The sequence below is a fragment of the Mesoplodon densirostris genome, chromosome 11, assembly GCF_025265405.1.
Source record: "Mesoplodon densirostris isolate mMesDen1 chromosome 11, mMesDen1 primary haplotype, whole genome shotgun sequence".
Lineage (NCBI taxonomy): Eukaryota > Metazoa > Chordata > Mammalia > Artiodactyla > Ziphiidae > Mesoplodon > Mesoplodon densirostris.
Genome location: NC_082671.1, coordinates 68420513 through 68444863, shown reverse-complemented (window position 1 = coordinate 68444863; position 24351 = coordinate 68420513). Strand labels below are relative to the sequence as shown.

At 38.3% G+C, this 24351-nt stretch overlaps 1 protein-coding gene across 4 annotated transcripts in view; it reads right to left on the bottom strand.

Moving 5' to 3' along the window:
* MRTFA (myocardin related transcription factor A) overlaps nucleotides 1-20652 on the bottom strand; it is a 108237-nt gene extending 87585 nt beyond the window's left edge. For 3 of the 4 annotated variants that reach the window (XM_060113869.1, XM_060113870.1, XM_060113871.1), the window contains exon 1: nucleotides 20368-20652. In XM_060113869.1, coding sequence (XP_059969852.1) covers nucleotides 20368-20413 — 46 coding nt within the window. In that variant the 5' untranslated portion in view covers nucleotides 20414-20652. The remainder of the gene's footprint in view (nucleotides 1-20367) is intronic. The other variant, XM_060113872.1, reaches the window with a different exon arrangement.
* Between the last annotated feature and the right edge of the window lie 3699 nt (nucleotides 20653-24351).

Genomic DNA, 24351 nt, shown 5'->3' with positions numbered 1-24351 from the left:
CCACAATGAAGAGGCTACGCACTGCAACGAAGACAACACAGCCAAAAATAAATAAAATAAATAATAATAAATAAATCTTTTTTAAAAAAGGATGTATATACATATCCTTTCCCTGTGTGCTTATGAAAAGCAGGTATAACATCTTATACATTTATGCGAGCTTTGAAGTGACTCACAAACTTAGCACTTAAAAAGTGATTATTGTGTACAAAGGATCTCTCTGTATTATTTCTTACAACTGCCTGTAAATCTACAGTTATCTCAACCAAAATTTCAATTTAAAAAATAATTATTGAGGGTGGGAGGGAGGTCTAAGAGGGAGGGGATATATGTATACATAGAGCTGATTTAGTTCGTTGTACAGCAGAAACTAACACAACATTGTGGAGCAATTATACTCCAAATAATAATAATAATAATAGTAATTACTGAAAGAAATGGATAAATAATTACTCAAGAGCTTAAAAATGACTCCCCACTGTCCGACTGAGGCCAAACTCTCCAATTTAACATTCAGGGTCTTCGATTATCCAGCTCCTTATTATCTATCCAACCCAATCTTCTCTTTCAACTATACCATACCTCCTATTCCAATCAAGGTGAAACCTTAATCTTCTGACATACCAGCCTAGTCTAGTTTCCAGATCTTGCCTTAGGATACTCCTCCTACCTGAACGCCATCTGATTCAACCCTTCCCTCCTCCGACTCCTGTTACCTATGCTAACAGCACTTTTCCTCTTAGCTCCAGCTCTAATCTTACCTCCATTGTGAAGTTTTCCTGACCTCATTTCTTTCTTTTTTCTTAGGATTTTATAATCCTCACTAACCACTGCATCTCCAACAAGAATGCAAATTTCTTGAGTCTCAGAATCATTCCTTCTACCTCTCAGGAATCCCCCACAGTATCTACCAGAGTGTTAAGTATATATATAATCAGTAATAAATAAATACTTGCTGATTAAAAGAGAAGTCTCGTTAGCCATGCATATTATCAACCCTCAATCATCCAGGCTAACAGAAGAGCCAGTGTATAGAAAGACAATCTGCTGGATGAGTCCAACTATCTTTTAGAGTGGGCAGGAATGCCTATATTTGTATTAAGTACTGTGCAGTTGTTTCCAATTTTCCAGGAAGTCACAAAGCTGCCACAAATGGTCTAACTGCACATTTCTTCCCTTGTCAAGGCCCAGAGCCTGCACAGCTTATCATTCCATACTGGCAAACAACTGTATAACTTTTCCTCATCGGTGACACAAAGATAAAAATAAGCAGAGGTAGTCATATTCTAAACATTCGCTGGATCTCACCTTCTCCTAATAGGGAGATCATTGTTTGGGCACAAAAGATCATCTATTCTAACTCTCACTGGGCAAATATCTTGTTTGTATCAACAAAGTGCTTTTGTAAATAGATAGAGTGACAATATCAATAAGAATTTGAACAAGAGGCTTGCCAAAGAAAATCCCTGTGGTGATCTACTCTTAGGATAATCCAGAATTGATAAACAGCCAAATTCTTCCCACAGTCCATAGAGATTTGCCCCAGCCTATGGCTATTTTCCCTAAGTGAGAGTTTGTAAACTCCTCAAACTATGGTTAGCTTCTCTTTCTCATCCAACTGGTCAAAGTTTTCTTATAACAACATACCACACATCTGAGAAGCTAAGTTTCTCAGCCTGAATTTTTGTTTGTACCTGGTAAAGCTACAGCTTTCTCCCAGAGGGATTTCAAAATGCCTAAGCTTCTCTCCAGAAAACTCTCCAAATACTTTCAGTAACCTAATGGCAATAGCTTTGCTACTAAAAAATTTCCCAACATCTTTCTGTTTTGGCAGGCCCTGCTGAAATCCCCCTCCCCATAAGGGGGAATCTGAGTAAAAACACTACCAGCTTCAAGTTCCCTTAGGCAAATTTCCAGCCCCAGTGCAAGGCCATGAGGTTAAACATTTCTCAATGACGCAGGCTCCCTCAGAGGGAGGAACAAGAAAAAAAAAAGAAAAATCAAAACTTATTCTTCCCAGTACAATAAATCAAGAGACAACCGCCAAGTCCTAAAAAATAAAGTATGAGTGAAGTTAAACTATACACTGCTTGTTTTGCCAAGGCCCCTGGTAGAAGCACAGAACCAGGATGAGAGCTGTGGGATAGGAGAAAAGGCAACTGCAGAACCAGAAGTCCAGCCAAATAGACAGATAATTCTCTAGGTTCTTTAGAGAATCTCTAGAATACTGATAATGTGTACATTTCCAGCCACTGTATAATTTATGATAACTAGAGCAACTAAAGCAAAATGATTGAATTGGTGGTTGTGGGGTAAGGAAATGGAATCACACATGAAGCAAATCATTATTTAGGATTAAAATGTGTATTAGGTGAGGGGCTTCCCTGGTGGTGCAGTGGTTGAGAGTCCACCTGCCGATGCAGGGGACATGGGTTCGTGCCCCGGTCCGGGAAGATCCCACATGCCGTGGAGCGGCTAGGCCGTGAGCCATGGCTGCTGAGCCTGCGCGTCTGCAATGGGAGAGGCCACAACAGTGAGAGGCCCGCGTAAAATGTGTATTAGGTGGAAGGCTGAAAAACCATAGGAAAGTATGTTTAATCAACTTCTTGGGGAAAGAGTATAAGGCTGATCATAGAGAAAGCAAACTCATCTGAGGGGCTGGGAGGGCTCTTGGACCTCTGGCCGCCTGCAGATAGATAAAAGAATGAAATAAAATCAGAATTGTTGGGACTTCCCTGGTGGTCCAGTGGCTGGGACTCCGAGCTCCCAATGCAGGCGGCCTGGGTTTGACCCCTGGTCAGGGAACTAGATCCTGCATGCCGCCACTAAGACCCGGCACAGCCAAATTAATTAATTAATTAATTTAAAAAATCAGAATTGTCCCCTCAGAACTCATTTATAGATCACAGAACTTTAGAGTTAGAAAGGGCCTAATGCTTACAAGAAAATGCTAATAACGAAAATATTGTTAAATCTGTACAGCACATCCCCTTTCAAAGTAACTTCATTCATTTAGTCCTTAAATAAATTAAATTATTATGTACCTGCTGTGTGACAGGAACTGTGGATATAGAAGTAAGACACCATCCCTGCATTCAAGGAGCTTACTGCTGAGCTCTGCTAGGAACAATAATGCAATAAAGCTAACCCTCTGGTGGTCTGTCCCAAGTATAGGGAGAGCACAGGAGAAGGAGCCACCTAAGCCCATCTGGAATCAAAGACAGCATGCATCTCCGAAGAGGAAGCCCTTGAGCTGGGACTTGAAAGCAGAAGTTAGTCGGCTGGCAAACAGAGAGAGGAACGGTCAAGGCAGAGGGAAGATAATATGCAAAGGAATAGAAAGTTAAAAGAGCACAGAATGTTCTGGAAACTAAAAGCAGTTTAGCATTGTTGTAGACTGTGAAGTTAGAAGTGATAGGAGGATAATTAGTGAGGGCCAAATAGACAATATAATAAAGTATAATAGCCTAAATTTTACCCCATAAGAAATCGAAGCATTCTGAGAAGAATAAAATGATTAGAATTGATTGTAAGAAAAAGTATCTTGGCAGCTGTAGGAAGGGCAGACTAGAGAAGAACCAGGTTGTAAGCAGAGAGACTAGTAAGAAGGCTACTGAAACCACAGTGAGAAACGATGACAGTCTGATCTAGGGCAGTGAGACAAACTATGAGAAGTCAAAGTAAAGGTAGAATCTACAGAACTCAGAGACCAAATAGATGTGAGGAATATAGGCAAAGAGGAATTGAGAATGACTCCTAATTTTCTGGGTAGGAAACTGGTCTCGAGTTAGGGAATGCAGGGGTAGTCGTGGGGACTGGTAACAGCAACTTTAAATCTGTAAAAGCCTCAAGTGTATGTAGTCGTCTAGATATCCAGGTGGAAAGAAGTAGTAGATTAAATGAAGCTACTAGAGCTCAGGAAATATGGTGGGGCTAGAGATACAGATGCAGACATCCTGAATAAGTGGTAGCTGAAGCCACCAGTTGGGATGAGATTGCTAGGGAGAATGTGTAGACTGAGAAGAAAAATGGGTCACGGACTAACCCTGGGAAAAACTGACATTTAAGGGACAGGAAGAAGAAGAGGAGACTGCAAAAGAGATTCAACAGTGGACAGAGAGGTAGAAGGCAAGTTGAAGAGAGAATGTTGTCTATAGTTTAGCTGCCCAGATCTGAATACCTTTCCTATTTGGGGGAAATTCCAAGATAGGGGGAAGGCAGGCCTCTCTTCCTACTACAGAGTCCCTCTCTCTGCATCCTGGCATCCAGCTCACAAGTACAACCCAAGTCCAGCCAATCAGATCCTCTCATCTAGAACTTTGAAAATTGGGGGAATGACACAAATGTGGAAAATATAATCAGAAATTATCCCTGGCACTATGGCAAGTATCTACCGGTGGCACTGCCAATAGCTGCAGGCATTCACTGGAGACCAGGCCAGCAGCAGTGGCAGAGAAAGTCCAGTAAGCAGTGCCAGTGACAGAGTCCTCAGCAGACAGTCCTGTGACATGGGCTTCGCTATGTCTTGCCTCGCTCAGTTTCTGCTCACTTTCCGACCTTTGTTAGACAGTCTTCTTGTTAAGGCTGTGCACTATCCAATACTCTTCCAAAAAATTGATTTTATGCTTAGGTTAACCAAGATTACACAAAGAACCCTGAGTAGTAATAGAATAAGGAGAGAGCACTGAATAGGGTCAAATGGTAAAGAAAAGTCAAGTAAGAGGAGGCCTAAAATGGGCCCACTGCATAGGGTGACTAGTAGTCAGCAGTGTTCTTGGTGACACTGTTCACATGTGTTACCTCATTCCACCCTCACAACACCTTCTGAGGAAAATAAAGCAGGTACTACATCTTTATTTTATGGTAAAAAAATTGAGACTAAAAAAGATTAAGATCATACAGTTCTTTTGACTATCCACAGTTGCTCTCAAGAAAGTTACTTTATAGATGCCCATTAAAGGAGATGTTAAATGTCTACACTAATTCTTACACTGAATGTCAACTAACACAGATGATGATCACATATGGTCCCCAATCCTGGACTTCCAGCTTCTTCAATTCTGGCAATATAAAGAGGATCCCAACAAAAGCACTAGGATTCTCATAGACAACCACCCAGAAACATACCTCAAGGAACCTGAGGCTCCTTGCCATCACCCTTCCATGGCTCATTCAGGGTGCCTTGGCCACTACTTGAAGAATATATCATCAGCTACAAGGACTCCTCAAGTGGAAGGGATCTTCTATCCCTGACCATGAGAACCACTGTGGGAATGAGAGGTTGAGAGCTTTCAGAAGAAGATGGTTATTTCTCAACTTCATTCCTTTGGGATATGTCACAGCCAGGAAGGGAGAAATTGGAAATAGCAGCTTTCACAAGCTGCCAAATCCATGTCCTAGTCCCAGGGGATAATTAGCCAATGAGGTTTTGTAGAGCTGATGTAATGTTGGCAGAGGCTAATGCTTTATGTTTGAACATGTAGCCTCTTGATATTTAGCTACAGGGCTAAAAGGGATGACATCCTGAAAAGCCAAGAACCCATAACACCACCACTTAGCAATTTGCATCTTTAAAGTAATTTGTAAACTAACTGATCCGTCTTCATTATGAATAGTGTACAAGAGCATTTGTTAAACTATAAATTTTCTAAATCTTATTTTTTTGTAACTCTTTTACTAGGAAAAGAAATTTCCAAACACCTCCAAAGAACAAAGATAACTTAGAAAGCCTAAAGTAACAAAAGAAAGAAATTAGAAGGAAGGAAAGTTTTCCTAGGAATAAAGTCTGTTTGTGGTACTTTAGTCCCACTACCAGCACGCCAAGTTTAAGGCTGTCTAATGTTCTTATGAAAACGATTTTTGAAACTGAGTAGACTGAGACAAGTGCTTTCAGGAGCGCCACATATCTCACAAGAGTACTCTGTAATGCAGGAGGTAAGAAATCAATGGGCAAGAAGCAGAAGTATTCAGACATTAAACTCTTGGTTTGAGCTTGAGCTTTTAAATTGCAAAATGAATGCTTGCCACTTTAATAAAAATTAAGTCCTTTGACTTAAATATGCCATGATGATCTCCCAAAGCCTCAGACAAAATTAAGTATATTAAAAAGGAAAAAATTTAAATTTTCTAATCAATTGGCCAAAACATAATGCTCCCAAATAGGTACTAGCTCCTTACTTGAAGCAAGAGATAACTTTTGTTTCAACCTAGGGCAGAAGTGTATCTAGTGATAGAGATACAAATACTCTGTAGTTTATATATCTTGACAATTTCACAAAAATTGAGAATGACTTTTCTCAAAATGAATGATGGAGAGGGAAAGACGGTACAAAAAACCATGACCCTCTACATCTTATAAAGAAACTATAGACTCATCCTTAGCGGGATACTCTGCACTTGCTCTTAGAGAAATAGTTGGGTTGGGGAACCTAATACCAAATGTTCCAAGAGTGGCTTTCTTCCCAATCTCTCCAATATTTCACGTTCACTTCATTCACTCATTAACATTTATTCAGCACCAACTAGGTATCAAGCTAGATAGATGCTAGATATAAAGTGGCAAAACAAAATTAACAGGTTAGATAAAATTAAAATGAACAATAACAGGTAAGGTCTTCATAGAGTTTATAAACTAGTGAGGGAAACACACATTAAACAATCAAAAAGTCCCACAAATAAACATATAATCTCTAAGTATAAATGCATGAAGAAAGAGAGAATGAGAAAGAATGAAAATAACCAGAGGGGAGGGGCACACTAGGGGGGCATTCTCTGAGACCCTAAGGAAGGATGGAACCTAGAAAGCAAAAGGAAGAAGATCAGGAGGTGCAAGCTGGAGAAGTAGGCAGGAATGGATAAAATGAACCATGCACGCTGAGAAACTCACCTACTATTTCATGAGTACAAATACTGACTTCAGAACTAGATATCTAAGCTCTTATTCTAAACTATCTAAACTAGCATATGATCCCTATGGAGGGGACCACGTTTTTCTAGATTCTCAAACACTTTTCATGTAACACCTATGAAATTCTAAGAGTACATCAAAAAAATAGTTTTCCTTCAAATTTATCAAGACTTTTCTAAAAACTTTCATACTAATCACCTTAGTTGGGATTAAATATAAATTTAGTAACACTGAGTCAGTTGACCAAAAGCCAAGCTGCAAGGGGATCTTTAGCATAAAACTAATGCGAGATTATTTGCAAACATCTGGACTGACTTAGCAGATATAAAACTCAGCTGTTAGGATGTTCTGAAAGCTCTATACTACAGAGCTCAGAAGAAAAGGGGGAAGGAGGCAAGGGGACCTTTTTTTCTTACCAGAGTCAGCAAGGACCTTCACACAGAAAATGTTCCTAAAGATATACAGATTTAAATTTACTTCCTACCCACAGAAACTATTTGCAACATCGGAAAAAATTTCTAATGCACGTTTATGGCAACACACTTTTTTTGCTTAGTTTCAAACATATGAAGCTGGTTTGGGCCATGGGTGTTGAGTCAGAAATCTTGCTACACTGCAATTCAAAACAGCGTCCTTTCTAATCCTCGTGAACAGGTACAAGAATCACTGTTAAAAAGAGGGAAGCTTCTAGGCAAAGGTTAGGGCTTGTATGAAGGCTTTCTAAGTAGGGTTAAATGTAGGGGAAAAGGTCATCCCTATGTAGAGAGGATATCTAGAACAAGAAAATTTAATACAGATATTCAAAAAGAGAAAAAAGTTAGAAATGTGTTTAACAATTATGTCATAGTGTTCTGGGGGTGTGGGGGATAAGGCAGGGGGGGAAGAGGGTAAAAAAGAAGGTAGGCTATGTAATGAAAGAACAGGACAAGGAACCTAGACAAGCTGGGTAGCCTGTCAAGAGCTACTATATATTTATTGGGAGATAAAAGTTCACGTGGAAAGCAATATAATGTAGTGGTAAAGAGCATGGATTCTGAAGCCAGACCATCTGGGTGCAATCTTAGTTCTATCACTTGCCAGGCGTGTGGACACGTTCCTTTATCTACTTTGCCCCTCAATTTCACCATCTGTAAAATGGGATAATGAGAGCATCCATTTCACATAGTTATTGCAAAGATTAAAAAAGCTAATATATGTAAGGAGCTTGGAACACTGGCACATGGTAAATCCCAATTAAAATGTGTTAGCTACTATTATTTTATTTTAAATATATTTCTATATTTTTCCTGGAATTCTTATAAAATCTACTTAGAATTCCATACTCTATAAATGTGTCTCTTATGTTTTATGGTTTGTTGCATTGTCCTGTTTGGTCTCTACTAGTTTTTTTTTTTTTTCTTTCTTCTATTAAGCCACATATTAAAGAGATATGCAAAAATGTAAAACAATGTCATTCTCTTACTGATTTTTTATTTTAGAAAATATAGCTATTTTTTAAAAAACATGTTATCTATGTTAACATATTAAAGGGATTTTTATTTAAGTATAGTTGATTTACAATATTGTTAGTTTCAGATCTGCAGCAAAGTGATTCAGTTATATACATACATATATATAGTTTCAGATTATTTTCCATTATAGTTATTACAAGATATTGAATATAGTTTCCTATCTCTACTAATTTTTAATGATTTGTTTTTCAAATATAAGGCTGTCTTGCCTATGCTTAAGGGAAATAATAAAAATTTTCTTCACCTGTGGAGAATTTTAAATGGGAAGTACTCTACCCCTGGGTTTAGGCATGGTTAGGCCCAAGAAATGAGTGAGGGCAAGGGAAGGAAACCTCAGGGAGAAAGCTCAGGAACCACCTACAGAGCTGGTTTTACTAACTTAGAGATTATCTTGCACAACTGTTCTCAAACCTTGGAGGTTTTTGTGTAATATGGCACACTTCCTGACAAGAGATCAGGGAGACAGAGGTGATGTGGGTGAGAAAGAAGTTCACACACTTGGGGTTTTGTTGTGTTTTGTTTGTTTTTTTAAGCATTACCTAGCAGTGTTACCTCCTTTTCTCCTTTTGGCTTACTTCCTTCCAGAGTAATTTTAACTCCAATCTCCTGGTGCCCAAATTAGCTCAGGGTACTCCAGAGTGTATGAAGGTGAAAGGCAATCAACCTGATTTGTTATACCCAATGGAACATTTTTATGTTGTTCATAAAAGGAAAAAAGCAACAAAAGTCCATAAAATATTCCACAAACTTTTAAACTTTAAAAAAAATTTTAGAATAATCACACCCACTCATAGGTTTTAAAAAGCGCAGCAACAGAATCATAATAGTTCAAAAGCATAAGAGCACAGTCTGACTGAAAATGATCAATCTAATTTCACTTTGTAAACTGACTAGATGGAAAAAGGAGATAGAAATCAGCAATAGAAGTCAGAGTCCACGAAGTTAATTTTTTAAACAGTTGTTAGCCTTGTATTTATAAAGATGAGAGAGTTTTAATGTAAAGGTGACTTTAAGCTTAAAACAATCAGAGATAATTTTACAAGTTTTTGAAATCAATTTTATTGAAGTTTAATCTAGATATGACAGACTTACCCATTTTAAGCATACAAGTTCAATGCCTTTTGACAAATGTATACACCTGCATAACCAATATAACAATCAAGATACACGACATTTTCACCCCCTCAAGTGCTCTTATGCCCCTTTGTAGTTAACTTCTCTTTCCGCTTCTGGCTCCAGGCAACAACTGATAGGCTACCTGTCACTCTAGAGAAAGCTGCATTGTTTTCCTCAGACTTCTTTTTAATTGAGGTATCATTCACATTCTATTCAATTCACCCATTCGAAGTCTATAATTCAGTAGTTTTTAGAATATTCCCAAAGTTGTACAACCATCACCACTATCTAGTTCCAGAATATTTTCATTACCCCCAAGAAATCCGTATCTATTAACAGTCATTCCCCATCATTGTCCTACCACCAAGCCCTGGCAACCACTATTCTTTCTGTCTCTATAGATTTGCCTATTCTGGACATTTCATATAAATGGAATTATACAATATGTGGCCTTTTGTGTCTATCTTCTGTCACTTGGCGTGCTTTCAAGGTTCATCCATTTTATAGAATAGTTTAGTACTTTGTTCCTTTCTATTGGTGAATAATATTCCATTATAAGGATATACTACATTTTGTTTATCCATTCATTAAGTGATGGACATTTGGGGCGTTTCCACTTTTGGCTAATGCTGCTATGAACATTTGTGTACAAGTTTTTATGTGGAGCGATGTTTTCAGTTTTCTCGTGTATACACCTAGGAGTAGAATTTCTGGGTCATATGGTAAATCTGTTTAACTTTTTGAAAAGATGCCAAACTGTCTGAGTTTTCTTAAACTTTTTACTTTGAGATGATTATAGATTCCCACTCAGTTGTAAGAAATAATTCAGAGATCCGGTTTACCCTTCACCCAGTTCCCCCACCCCCCGCAATGATAACAGCTTGCAAAACTATAGTGCAACATTACAACCATGATACTGACACTGATACAGTCAAGATACAGAATATTCCATCACTACAAGGATCACTCATGTTGACCTTTGATAGCCACAATTACTTTCCTCCCAGCATCACCTCATCTCAGCCCCCAAGAGGCGTCAATGTGTTCTCAATAACTATCATTTTGTCATTTCAAGAATATTATACACATTATTCCTCCGTGCTACAATTCTGGGTACTCAGTAGTTTCAAATTGATTCATTGTTATACCTAATGGAAAAAATCATTTTAAGTACTCTACCTATTTTCCCTAAGGGAAAATGCTTGGGGAGCCCACTGTTCAATAATAGTTCTCCTAAGGTCATGACTTGATTTTATATGTCTCTTCAATATGTTTTTAAGGGATTTGGAGTAGAGCTTTAAACATCTTCGAATGCTAGTTGGGAAAACCCGTATCTTTGAAAGTTAAATTACTTTGTGCCTTAAAAACGTGAATTTCACAAATAATTTTTTTTGGAATGATGTGTTTGAAATAGTTATAAATGCTTGCTATTTTTGCCAGTTTTAGGACTTTTTAGTATTTGCAATTTGGTAATACTCTTTTAGAAACACTATGTGTGTGTGTGTGTGTGTGTGTGTGTATAATTATATTCCTAGTCATACTTCTTAATAAAAAAGTTTGAAACATAAAAAAAAAGAATGTTATACAAATGGAATCATATATGTAACCTTTTCGGATTAGCTTTTTCACCCGGCATGATTCTTTGGAGAGCTGTCCAGGGTGTGTTTTATGTATTAACAGTTTGCTCCTTTTTAAAAAAAAAAAAAATACACCAACAGATCATCTTTACTTCTTTCACCTGTTCACCTCCAAAACAAAGTCAATAAAAATAAAATATCTGTTGGAACAACACGCTTCACCTTTAATACGCACCTGAGGACCTTGTTAAAATAAAGATTCTGATTGCACGTCTGAAGTGGAGCCTGAGATTGTGCATTCCTAACAGGCTCCCAGGTGATACAGATGATACTGGTCCTTGGAACACACTTTGAGTAGCAAGGTGTTAGAAGGGTTAGCAAGGTTATAGCATCTGTTTGGATAGCCTACTTAATGTTAACACCATAAATTTTCAACACTCTACACAGCCAAATATTTTATAAATTAGTCTTATGGCACATTTAAGGAATATAATTCTTCAGTATAAGTGCTTCGGTTCCTAACTACAAGGCAAAGATGAGGCAATATGAACTATGGCTTTCTGTTAAAGAGTAGATGGACTGTTAAGAGGATTTTCACACCTACCCTACAGTCAAAGAACAAAATATACTACAGAAAGGTACTTTTAAACAGTTAAAACATTTTATACTAACACCACTATTTTATGCCTAAGAGAACTCAGATTTTTCTTACCCATCAAAAACAAACAAAAGAACTTAGTGTGTTTTTAGTTCATAAAAACTTTGCTGAAAGGTTCAGCAAATTGAGAGTAAGTTATCGTGCACGGGAAGGATCTGCAGCTCTGCCAGGAACATGACCTAATACAAACACTGCGAAGATAAATTTCAATAAAGCTTACAAAATAGAAACAAGGCAAAAAATATAAAAGAAGTTTAGACAAATTAGACTGGTCAGATGGAACAGCCTAATGGGATGGAGTGCCTCCTTATCATTCACTGTTTGGTCAGTGGAGTGCTTTGACGGAAGAGTTCCCAAAATCAACAGTTCTAGCTCCTGATCCAAGACACTACACTTCCAGCCATTTTCTGCCTCTTTCAACTACCTACGTGTACACACACACACACACACACCTATTTAATATGAGCTTTATATCAATACAACAGAAATATATGCTTAAAATGGAAAATTGGAAAGATACAGGAAAACTCAAAGGAAGAAAAAAAAATCTACTATGAAATCCCACTACTCAGAGACAGCTATTAATATTCTGATATATATCCTTATAGCCATTTTTTTGGATTATATGGATAAAGGGTAAACATTTTCCCACATCTTTAAATAACCTTATGACTACATTAGTACCAATTATATGAATATATCATAAGTTATTTAACCAATACTCTATTGCTAAAGTATTGGTTGTTTCTGTTTGTTTCTGTTTTTTCTATCATAAAGAATACTGCTGGGGATATATGTATACATATAGCTGATTCACTTTGTTATACAGAAGAAACTAACACGAAATTGAAAAGCAATTATACTCCAATAAAGATGTTAAAAAAATACTGCTATGAGCATCCTTATATATATACACACACACACACACACACACACACACACACATATACCTTTGAAAATATCTTTAGAACAAATTTCCAGAAGTACTTCAAGATTAAAGAAGAAAGATATTTTTAAAAAATTTATGAGTTGCCAAATATCAAGAAAGTTGTGGCAAGTTGTCAGAATATCCAGGAAGAAATAAAAACTATCTGCACCTAATAGTATTCAAAGACCAACAAAAAAACCCAAAAACAACCACAATAACATCAAAAAACATACAGCATTTATTATGTACCAGGAACTGTTATAAGCATTTTACATACATTAAGTTATTTAATACTTACAACTTCTTGGGGTTGGTATTGATATTACTACCTTTTTTTTTTTTTTAACAGACGAACCAACAGGCACAGAGAGGTTAAGTAATTTGCCCAAGGTCACAGAGCTGGTAGTAGTGGCAGAGCTAAGAAACCTGGGTTCCAAAGTCTATGCTCTTGAACACTATACCCCTATTCTTCTCAACCTTTTTGACATTAGGACTCCTTTGCCCTCTTATAGTTACTGATAATTTCAAAGAGCTTTTGTTTATATGATGATATCTATTACTACTTATCATATAAGAAATTAAAACTGAAAGCATTTAAAATATCTATTATTTCTTTAAAAATAGCAATAAACCCACTATATGTTAACATATATATTTTTATGAAAAAATATAATTATTTTCCAAAAAAAAGCAAAAAGAGTGCCATTTTACCATTTTTGCAAATCTCTTTAACATACAACTTACTAAGACAGCTGAATTTTTTTTTCTTTTTTTTTATTAGTTTCTGCTTTATAACAAAGTGAATCAGTCATACATATACATCTGTTCCCACATCCCTTCCCTCTTGCGTCTCCCTCCCTCCCACGACAGCTGGATTTTCATACATGATACTGCATTCAATCTGTTGACATATCATACCAGCATGTAGCTCTGGAAAACTACACAGTACACCCATGAGTGGACAATAGTAAAAAAGGCAAATAACACCTCAGTATAAATAAATAAAGAGCTTCCATCTCACATCCACTGGAAAGGTCTCAGGGATGCCCAGAGGTCCCCAGACCACACCTTGAAAACCACTGCACTAGTTACTGCAGTGCATGCTACACAGAATAGTTGAAAGGCATGTCCTCAGGAACATACCTGCCTAAAACATATCCCAAAGTTTTTGGTAAATCATTTACTCAAGAATTATTATTAAGTGCATACTATGCATCAGGTACCCTTACAGGCACTGGAAACACAGCACAAAAACAAAAGAGGAAAATCCCCTACTTTGAGGTATTTATTTTCTTGTAGGGAAAGACAGCAGTAACCAATAAACAAATAAATCACATATAGTCAGTCCTGCATATGCACAGGCTCTGCATCCACTGATTCAACCAAACACAGATTGATAATATTTGGGGGGAAAAAAAAATTCCAGAAAGTTCCAAAAAGCAAAACTTTAATTTGCTGCGCAGGCAACTATTTACACAACATTTACATTGTATTAGGTATTATAAGTAAACTAGAGATGATACAAAATATATGGGAGGATGTGCATAGGTTATATACAAATACTACACCATTTTATAAAAGGGACTTGAGCATCCATGAATTTTGGTATTGGGGGTGGGGAGTGGGCTGGAACCAAGTCGTCCCTTGGTTTCCCCACAGAAACCAAGGGACGACTGTATTCTGTCAGATGGTGAGTGGTATGAAGAAAAATAAAAGCAGAATTTTAAAAAACAGGATGGTCAGAGAAGGCCTAACTGAGAAAGTGACACTGGAACAAAGATCTGAAGGAGGTGAGGGAGCAGGCCATGAGGCTACCCAGCAAAGAGTGCTCGAGCAGAAAGAATGCCAAGTAGGAAAGCCCTGAAACGAAGCACAGCCTAAGGTGTGCAGGGTCAGCTGAGAGGCCAGCACGGCTGGGAGAGAATGAGCAAGGAGAGAGGAGGAGGAGTGTAGTCTGAGAGTTACAGGGCTGGGGCCTTGTAAGGACTTGGGCTTTTTCTGTGAATAAGAACCAGCGGCAGGTTCTCAGTGAGGAGGGATACGATCTGACTTTTCATTCTAAACGGAACATATAAGTAAGTAGTGTTTCAAGTAAAAAACCTAAATTTAAACATATATTCCATCTCTTACTGTGTGTCTCGAAGCCTCTCTAAGCCTCAGTTTCCTACCCTACAAAATGTGAAGGTACAGATACCTTAAAATTGTTGGGAAGATCAAATAAGATAATATACATAAAAACACTTTAGAAGTATGATACACTATAAAAATTCCACTACTGAGTTTATTTTCACTTTGTAATTGCCACAGGTACCTCTTTTCTAGGCCCTCTGTACTCTCACTAGACTGCTGCCACCACCCCATTTATGTGGGTGCCGTGAGATTAAGGATGCCCTAGACCCATGAGCTCAGCCTGATACTGCCCTTTAGCTTGTTGAGAGCAAGGCAGAGAACGTTGTTTTTTGTTGTTGATGGCAGAGCGGGAGGTTTTTATTTTTTTCCCCCCTTGTTATTATAAAGAAAATCCTTTCAAAAATAATGCATGTGGTAATCATAAAGGTGAAGTTCCAAAAGAAACAAGACTGTATGAGACTCATCTTTATTTAATTTGGCACTGTTTTAATAAAGCTAAAACTGTGGTTCATGGTCTTGACAGCTTGCCTCATCCAAAAGGAAACAAAAGGGAAGAAAAAAAGATAGAGACAGACAGACAAATTCAAATTCCTTTGATCTGGGTCTTAACTCTAAGGGGACCCCAGATAAATTAATAAGTCAGAGAAAGGGCAGTAAGATGCAATCCAGAATACTGATGACAACATCTGTTTGTCTGCCTACCTGTCTTCTGAGATCATCATCAAGGTATGAGATCAGCACTCAGGCCAGAGAAGGCAAGGCAAGATGGAGGTCCACCAGGGAACCAGGGAACCACAGGGCCTGTAGCATCTGACTCCACTTCCCAGGGGCAGGAGGTAGACACCCAGGCACTGGTTTTTATCTCTACCTCTTAAGATGTGAGTCACTCTGAGTAGTGGGAGAAACCTGCAAGGAAAAACCCAAAGAAACCAAGACCTCTGGGGGAAATTATAAACAATCTCATACATCAAAGGTCTCTTATGGTTTCTTTGTTAAGTATGTTATAGCAGAAAGAGCACTGTCATGGGAGTAAGGAAATGAATTCTCCTTCCATCTCTTCCACTAATTAATCATGTGACTTCAGGAAATTAACTAACCTCAAAGGGCCAAATTCCTCATCTTAAATAAAGGAGAGGACAAGAAAATACCTAAGGTTTCCTTCAAGCTCTAAAATTTCTTGAACATAAACAAAAACATATTTTTAAAAGCCCACATTAATATTTAGAGTATTAGTAGATCCAAAAGGTAGTTATTGCTGAAGGTTCTGGAGTTTTTCACTAGCGCTATAGACCCCTGAGTGATGTGAACCCAAACAGGGGGCTCTTCCTTAAAGAATTAATGTATCACCTAAAAGGGCAAAAGTTGTCTGCCCACCATCTTCCTTTAACTTTATTTTTATGAATTACTCCTCCTCTCTCTCTAACCCACACTATTATAAAATATACAGGTCAGAGGCAAACTGTAATGATTAGGGAACCAGAAGTTAAATAAATATGCAAGAATTAAGTATACAGACATCAAGGAATGAGAGAGTAAATGGACCAAGGAAACACTTTTATATGGTAGCATGTATGGGGTACACACATAAAAAATTTTAAAGGTATACACAGTTAAAAGCAAACTAACAAAGCAGTTTTCTAAGGGACAAATCGAAGAGGGTAATTAGAGGACTTTAGTGTACACTGTGCTGCATTTCTCAGGTTGGATAATGTGTCCATGGGCTTGTGTGTTCTATATACTGTTGTAATATGTACTCTACATGTTCTTTCACAATTATGGGGTATCCCATAATCATAATAAATTTAAAAGAGAACTCCATTCTTTTGTGGAACAAAAAGTCTCTTCTGTCCCAATCCCCCAGCTCTCCATCCCTTCTCCCTAAGGCAGTCACTGTTGCCAGTTTCTTAGTCCTTCCAAAGATATCCTATACAAGACAAGAGTGGGGAAGGGGGGTGTAGGGTGCAGATGGAGTCTGTGTGTGTGCATGGGTGGGTGGGTGTGCAGAGATATGCACACAAGAGAGACAGAAAAAACAAACCGACTCCCTAACCGTGCCTCATCCAGATTAGGTGTGTATCCTGTGACCAAACATACCTAGGAAACTGCTTCAATCCTTTTCTCTACAAAGGAACTATGATCCACCGTTGTACAGTTATAAACTAGTAAGAAGACTGCACTGGCTGGATGCAGGGACAGGGCCTGCCTGGTCAAAGCCTTACATATTAGCTGCCAAGGGCTGAGCCCTGACATTCCTTGTTTCTAAAACATACCAGAGTCAGTGCTGTGCCCCAATACTCCCTTGGTCTTAGCTTCAGAAATCCCATATGTCCATCTCAGATAATTAGTTTTCTAATCACAATGATCTAGATAGGTTTCCATAGGGGTGATAGGTGCTTTAATCCTCTGTGACTTGATCAGAACACCTGGATTTAGCAGTACACATGGCAGGAAGACAATGCACACTGCACATCCTGAGATGCGGAAGAACATCAGTTTTGAAAGCTGTGCTTTCAACAGCACATGCTTAGGGCAAGGCCTGGCTAAGATACAGGATGATAGTTAGAGGATTCATGTCTTAATACAACAACAGATCTTAAAATACTTTCATAAAATCTTGATTTAGGACGCTTATGCCAATTTATTAGGGTAAGTATGCCAAACCAGATTTCTTCATTCATTAAAAAAATAAAATACATGGGGCTTCCCTGGTGGCGCAGTGGTTAAGAATCTGCCTGCCAATGAAGGGACACGGGTTCGAGCCCTGGTCCAGGAAGATCCCACATGCCACAGAGCAACTAAGCCCGTGCGTCACAACTACTGAGCCTGCGCTCTAGAGCCTGCGAGCCACAACTACTGAGCCCACGTGCCACAACTACTGAGCCCACATGCCACAACTACTGAAGCCCGCGCACCTAGAGCCCGTGCTCCCCAACAAGAGAAGCCACCGCAATGAGAAGCCCACGCACTGCAACGAAGAGTAGCCCCCACTCGCTGCAACTAAAGGAAGCCCGCGTACAGCAACAAAGACCCAATGCAGACATACATATATACATATATACATATATACATACATAAAAAGAAAATACATACTGAGTGTCTACCACGTGCCAATGTCAGGAGCCAATATATGGATGAATATACAGCCTTTGAGAAGCTAATAATCTAATTAGGAAGACATGAAAAATGATAATTAGTCTACATTGTAAAGGTGGTGCAGGAACAGAGAGAAGGAAGGGCTGACCCTATCGGGAGAGGTTTCACAGAAAGGCAGCATCTGTACTGGATCTCAAAGGGTCAGAAGGAGACGACCAGCAGTGAGGAGGATGAAAGTCTCCTCATGCAAGTATGCCTCACCAAAAATCTCCAAGCTTCAAATACTAAATGAAAACACAATGTATCCTGGAACTTTGCTGTAACATTCAGTATCTTGAAGTTTAATTTAGGGTGAAAACTTTGTATCTTGAATCTTGTCAAAGGAGTTTCATCACTTTAAACATTTCATTAAATAGTAGTTTCACCTATAAAGCATATATTCATGGAAATCCGAATACTTTATTGCTGGAAAACCTACAGCTCACATAGTCTAAATGTCTTGACTTTATAGAAAGAATGATAGGCTTCTTTTTTTTATTAAAGCTTCATAAGAGATGCTTTTTCATTTCCTATCATAGATACACCTATTATTTACTATTACAATCCAGTATAATGGTTACAGCTTCAGGAGAAAACAGTAACAATTTTACAAAGCAACACAGTACTAAGGTTTTTGAACATTTAGGAACCACAAGTACTAGAGCAATCGGTTTGCTATTACTCCTTTCTATACCCAGTTTCCTTACTTTTATGAACATATGCAAAAGAAAAAGGTCCACATACATGCTATTCTCTGCAGACCTTTCATTCTACCTGTATCCAATACCCCTGTCAATTTCATCCATACTTGTCTTACATACTATTATCCTTTAAAAGTTTTATGAAGTAGCTGGTCCAACAGATGGGTGGCTAGCCCTACCCAACATATGTCACAGGAAAAACAGCTCTTAGGCAAGACAAGAAAATATTAAGTAAGTCCCTTTCCCTTATCCAGCTAGGAACAGTGAGACCCCAGCTCAGAGAAAAGCAATCTTTTAACCTTTATTAAGAAAAGTTACTGGACTGAGATTATCTGTAAGTAACAAGATGATCAAAGAAGGGAGAGAGAGTCCAAATGCTAACTTCTACTTCCTAAAATAAAATATGCACTTGCCCACATACAGCAGAGAACCAGGATACAGAACAGGGAAAAAAAAAAATCTGAGTCATTTTAACTGGGAACTATTTCATCAAAGACAGATGGGAAACATTCAGATAAGCATACTATCTTGTTTAGAACACAAAGCTCAAAAGATCTGTGGGAGGAAAAGGAAAGGAACCTGGAATGCAGAGCATACATGAACAGAAAGACTCAACTAATAAATGACTCATCATGATCTTATTTGTAAAACCAGAAAAAAACAGAACAGTAGCAATATCTTTCCTTTTTGTCCATACCCTGTCCATAAAGTGTAATGTGAGAGCATCTGATTGTGTCTTCAGATGGATATCTGTGTCTTTCAACATACTATCTAAGCGCTCCCTGAGGAGAACAGTGAGACCAGTTCTGCCTGAGACAGTATCTGCCAGCACCAAGGAGTCTAATTTTCCTTTGAGTGAAGGCCAGTGGATGGGAAGAGGTCCCCAAATGCCACTTGTATGAATCTTTCAAGATATTCTCTGGAACAGGAAAACACTACAGACTACATTTTAGTAGAAGTCTAAAAATAACAAAAGAACATTCCCTATTTTTAGATATCTAACTTACAAGTTTAAGAACACTAAAAGAAATCATTAAAAACAAACTGGGAATTTTTTAATGTTTTAAAAGATAACTTTTAAATTGGGAAAACTGTTTTTAAGAGATAGAATTTCAAAAATCCTGCATTCCTTCTGTTGACTGGCTGCCTCCTTGCTCAAACTTCCTCATCTCCAAAACTTAAGAGTCCCAATCCTACATGTTATCAAGAGCATTTCCAAAGAACCAAAAGATGATACAAATAAAAGATTTACCACAAAAGAGAAGAACAGCTAAGGAAAAATTTTAAGGCATGCTTTCACAAAGAGTCATTTAAAGAAGAGTGTAGATTAGTGATTAAAGACAGTACTGTATAAAACAGCAAAAGCAATTTAATTATCCCTCATTAAAAGCAGCACCACGGACAATAACAAAGTACTTGATTAAAGAAGACAAGTAGTTTTTTCTCACATGTTTCCTCACTGAACAATCTTAAGATCGGTAAGCATCTAATTCAAAGCTATGTCTGAAGATCTAGAATTTGCAATCAGGAAAAAATAATTAATATTTTTTACAATAAAAACCTGAAAATGCAGTACATTTACTGGACAATTTATATTTACCCTCCCTCTATCTTCCTCTCCATCTCCATCCAACCCTAGTACAAATATACCCAATGTTTTTTAAGAAAACTATGGCAAATAGGATTTGCAGGCAATACGGGAATTACCGGACTGTACAGCCATCATTAACATCTCAGGTTCCAGTAGCGTCATGACAGGTTCTTCTCAGAAACAAGAGCCCACAAATGTAATGAAAAAACCTCAAAGTCGCAGAAGAAAGATGTTGTCTTCGGAGGCTACTGAAGCTTTCATAAATTCAGTCTCATGCCTTATGCTCAAATCAGACTGTGAGAACTCACTCCCCTTCTGAGTGCAGTTACCAATTTATCCACCCTTCACACAAGTCAAGATGGCACTGAGTTGATTTACTGCCGACAGGAAACCAAAAAGCACTCAAGTTAAGACATATGAAGTGTGGTTAGAACAGTGAGTGAGCTCCTCCCCTTGCTACTTGTCTCTGCGGGGAGGGGAGAGACGGACAGAAAGACCTTCAGAAAAGAAATCAACTGCTTTTTTCCCCCTCTCTTTTCAAGCAGAGAAGACGAGTGTTTTGTTCAAATCCTTAGTATGAGGGGCTCGGCTGCTAATGCAGTTTAGAGCAACAGACGAAACATAATCCAAACAGCTCAATCCTGTGAAAGACACAGCCCAATTACTGACCCGTTAATGGGAGGTGGGATGGGATCAGGCATATATAAACACATACACACAAATAAATATGTGCGGTGAGTTAGTTTTCTGAAAAAGCGTTCTAACGGCTTTTTCATCTGTGGTACTTACAGATAACAGGCTAAGGAAGTTGAATGTTTAACTACAGAAGCACAGATATTTTCTCCACTCCTTCTCCAATTAAAATATCTGTTTTAAAAAGTCATCTGAATACATTCCGGAGCTAAAATCTGTCTTTCAGATCTGCCAAACCCCTAAAAGAGCTCCTTACTTGTGCCTGTGTAAGACACGGGATCTGTGAATAGACAGCTTACTGATGTTATTGACTTTTCTAAAATGCTTTATGATCTTGCTGGACATTTGGAACACATAAGAAGACAGTTATAGAAATAAGAATTTCCCTTTCCTCATAAAGAAACTTCAATCCTTTTTCCACTAGCACAGAGCAGGATCTTCTGAATAAAAACGAACATGGACATTATAATCTTTCATCGCAAAAACAAAAAGAAACTAAAATCTTTTCAAATTATAGCAAGTTCCATTTATCCAAAATTAAAAACTCATTTCTTCCCTTCACAGTACTTTTTACTGATATTCATAATAAGGATATTAAGATGCCTTTCAGCATATCTGATTGACTTTCTTTTTTGGGGGGGGCTACGTTGGGTCTTCGTTGCTGTGCGCAGGCTTTTCTCTAGTTGCAGTGAGCGGGGGCTACTCTTCGTTGCAGTACACGGGTTTCTCATTGCAGTGGCTTCTCTTGTTGTGGAGCACGGGCTCTAGGCGTGCAGGCTCAGTAGTTGTGGCACACAGGCTCAGCTGCTCCGCAGCATGTGGGATCTTCCCGGACCAGGGCTCGAACCCATGTCCCCTGCATTGGCAGGCGGATTCTTAACCACTGCGCCAACAGGGAAGTCCCTGATTGACTTTTAAATAGCTGAAAACTAGAAATCCATTTTTGGTATGTTTAGCTAGAATGCCTCGTTTTTTCTGGGTGACAGCCTATATCTTGAAAGCCTATTGGGCAAACTCAGCCCAGCAAATGCCTTAATGCTCACGTAGTCACACAAATGATAAATGAAAGCACTTAGAGGTCTTAAAAGAGAAAGTAGTCTCAGAATGATTGACAGCAATATTCTGTTATTAGAAAAGAGAAAGCAATTCAGATTTGCGGTGGGGGAGATTCTGTGGAGAAGAAAAAACTTCCTTTCTTTCTCACTCCAAGAACATCATGTTTAAAAGAAAAGCCAGAAAAGCTCTATATAGAACTGTGGGAATGACTCAACAGGCAACGGAGTGGCAGCCGGTGTGGGCTAAATGCTGCTCTGGGAAGAGAGAAGCATTCTCACTGGCCCCTTCTCACAACCAAGCTCTCAAACCATCTTATGAAAAACGGGTAAATTTCAACTCTCAGACTACGTGACAGTCTGGCCAGAGGTTACCAACTAAAGGAAAAGATTCCCTAAAAGCTTGAGTCATTCCTTTGTCCATATGTGGGCTGGACAATTTGCTGTGTGAGGGTTTTTCAAGTGAAACAAGTTCTCACAGTTCTGTACTTAAAGGAAAATAAATACAAATTATAAGATTCCTGCAAAGAAGATGGTAGGAAGGGCAGAGGGCTGTTTCCCTTCTGCCAAAACTTTTCTGTTTGCTGTAGAAGAGTGCTTGGAATGTCAACTGTCAGTATTCCAGCCCGACAGAGATACAGTACTGACAGTCATGTCACGTGGTGGTAGTAACATTAACACATCACATTTCAACTGATTTGTTTAACTTTTTCACAGCAACTCCACACCCATTATTTCATCTGCACTTTGGGATAAAAGGAGCTAAATAAAAAGAAAACAATTTTTAAAACAGAAATCCAAAAAATTAATCTTAAAAAAAAAACAAACAAGCAACATAATCTGCCTACTGCTAGGATTTTGCATTCACCCTGAAGAGTATCAGCACAGCATCAGACTCAATGTGAAAACTGGTTTTAAAACAGGTTTCACAATTCTAAAAGTCTGAACTCCTATGGCAGCTTCAAATCCACTAATTTTTGTGCAAATTAGCAAAATTTCATAGATAGAGAACTAAAGTAAACTTTGAAAAGGTCTCTGTACACGTGAACATGATTTTCAAGTTGATGGAACCAGGGAAATGAAGGGTAATGATCTTAATTCCCAATAAAATAAAAGCTCTTTTGCTTTTAATCATAACTCTCTAGCTAATTAACAAAAATTTAATGTGATCTACAGTCCATTAATCCACTCTAAAGGGACTTAATAACTGCAGTAGAGCAATATAGTTTATTCATAAAGCTTTCCCACCCACCACTGGCTCCCCAAAGGCCTTTAATGTTCATAATCAAGAGGAACTAGACAAGTTCTTATCCTACTTGACCTTCCTACTGGATTTGTCATGGTTTCCATACTCTTCTTAAAATTTCCCATTTCCTTGACTTCCTTTAAAAATCCTACTTTCCTACCTCTCTGACCTTTCCTCTCAGAATTCTAAATGGCTCCTCTTTCTCTGCCCCTCTCAGAGCACCCCTTTCCCTTCCTCTTGTACATATTCTCCCTGGGCAACCTCGGCCTTTCTTAAGGTTAACCACCACCTACCTACTGATCCATATCAAGCCCCGCCTTTACTTGTACGCTACCAACTATGCATCTCTACGTGGCTTGGCTATCCTAAACTCAGTACGTACAAAAGCAAACTTCCAATATCATTGTTTTGCACCAACCCCTCAAGATACATTGCTTCCATTCGCCCTAACTTAGGTAACAGTACTCAGGTCCTAAACCATAAACTTAGACTCCCCTCCCTTCAGTCCCAAACAACTAAGTTTAATTATCTTATAACTTATTTCTCAAATCCATCCTTTTTGTTCCATCCCTACAACCAGTGCTTTATTTTAGGTCCCTAATATTTCTTGCCTGGAGTACAGTAACAGCTTTTTATCGATAAAAACATTATAGAAAAGTTCAAACATACACAAAGGTGGAAAGAATGGCATAATAAGCAGCTTATGTACCCCATCACTTAGCTTCAAAATTTATCAATACATGCCTGCTTCCCCCAGCACCCAGCCAATACCGGATCACTCTGGAGCAAATTCTAGGCATCACCTAATTTCACCTTTATTCTGTAAACCCAGGAGATAAGAACTATTTTCTTAACATAACTACAATACCACTACCACACCTAAATTTTAAAAAAATTCCTCAATATCATCAACTATCCAGTAGATGTTCAAATGTTCCCTCCTGTCTCATAAATTTTTTATAGATGATTTATTCAAATCAGAGTCCAACAGGGACAACATATTGCATTTCATTAATGTGTATCTCTCTCTCTCTCTTTTTTTTTTTTTTTGGCCACGCCAGGCAGCTTGCAGGATCTTAGTTCCCCAACGAGGGATCAACCTCGGGCCC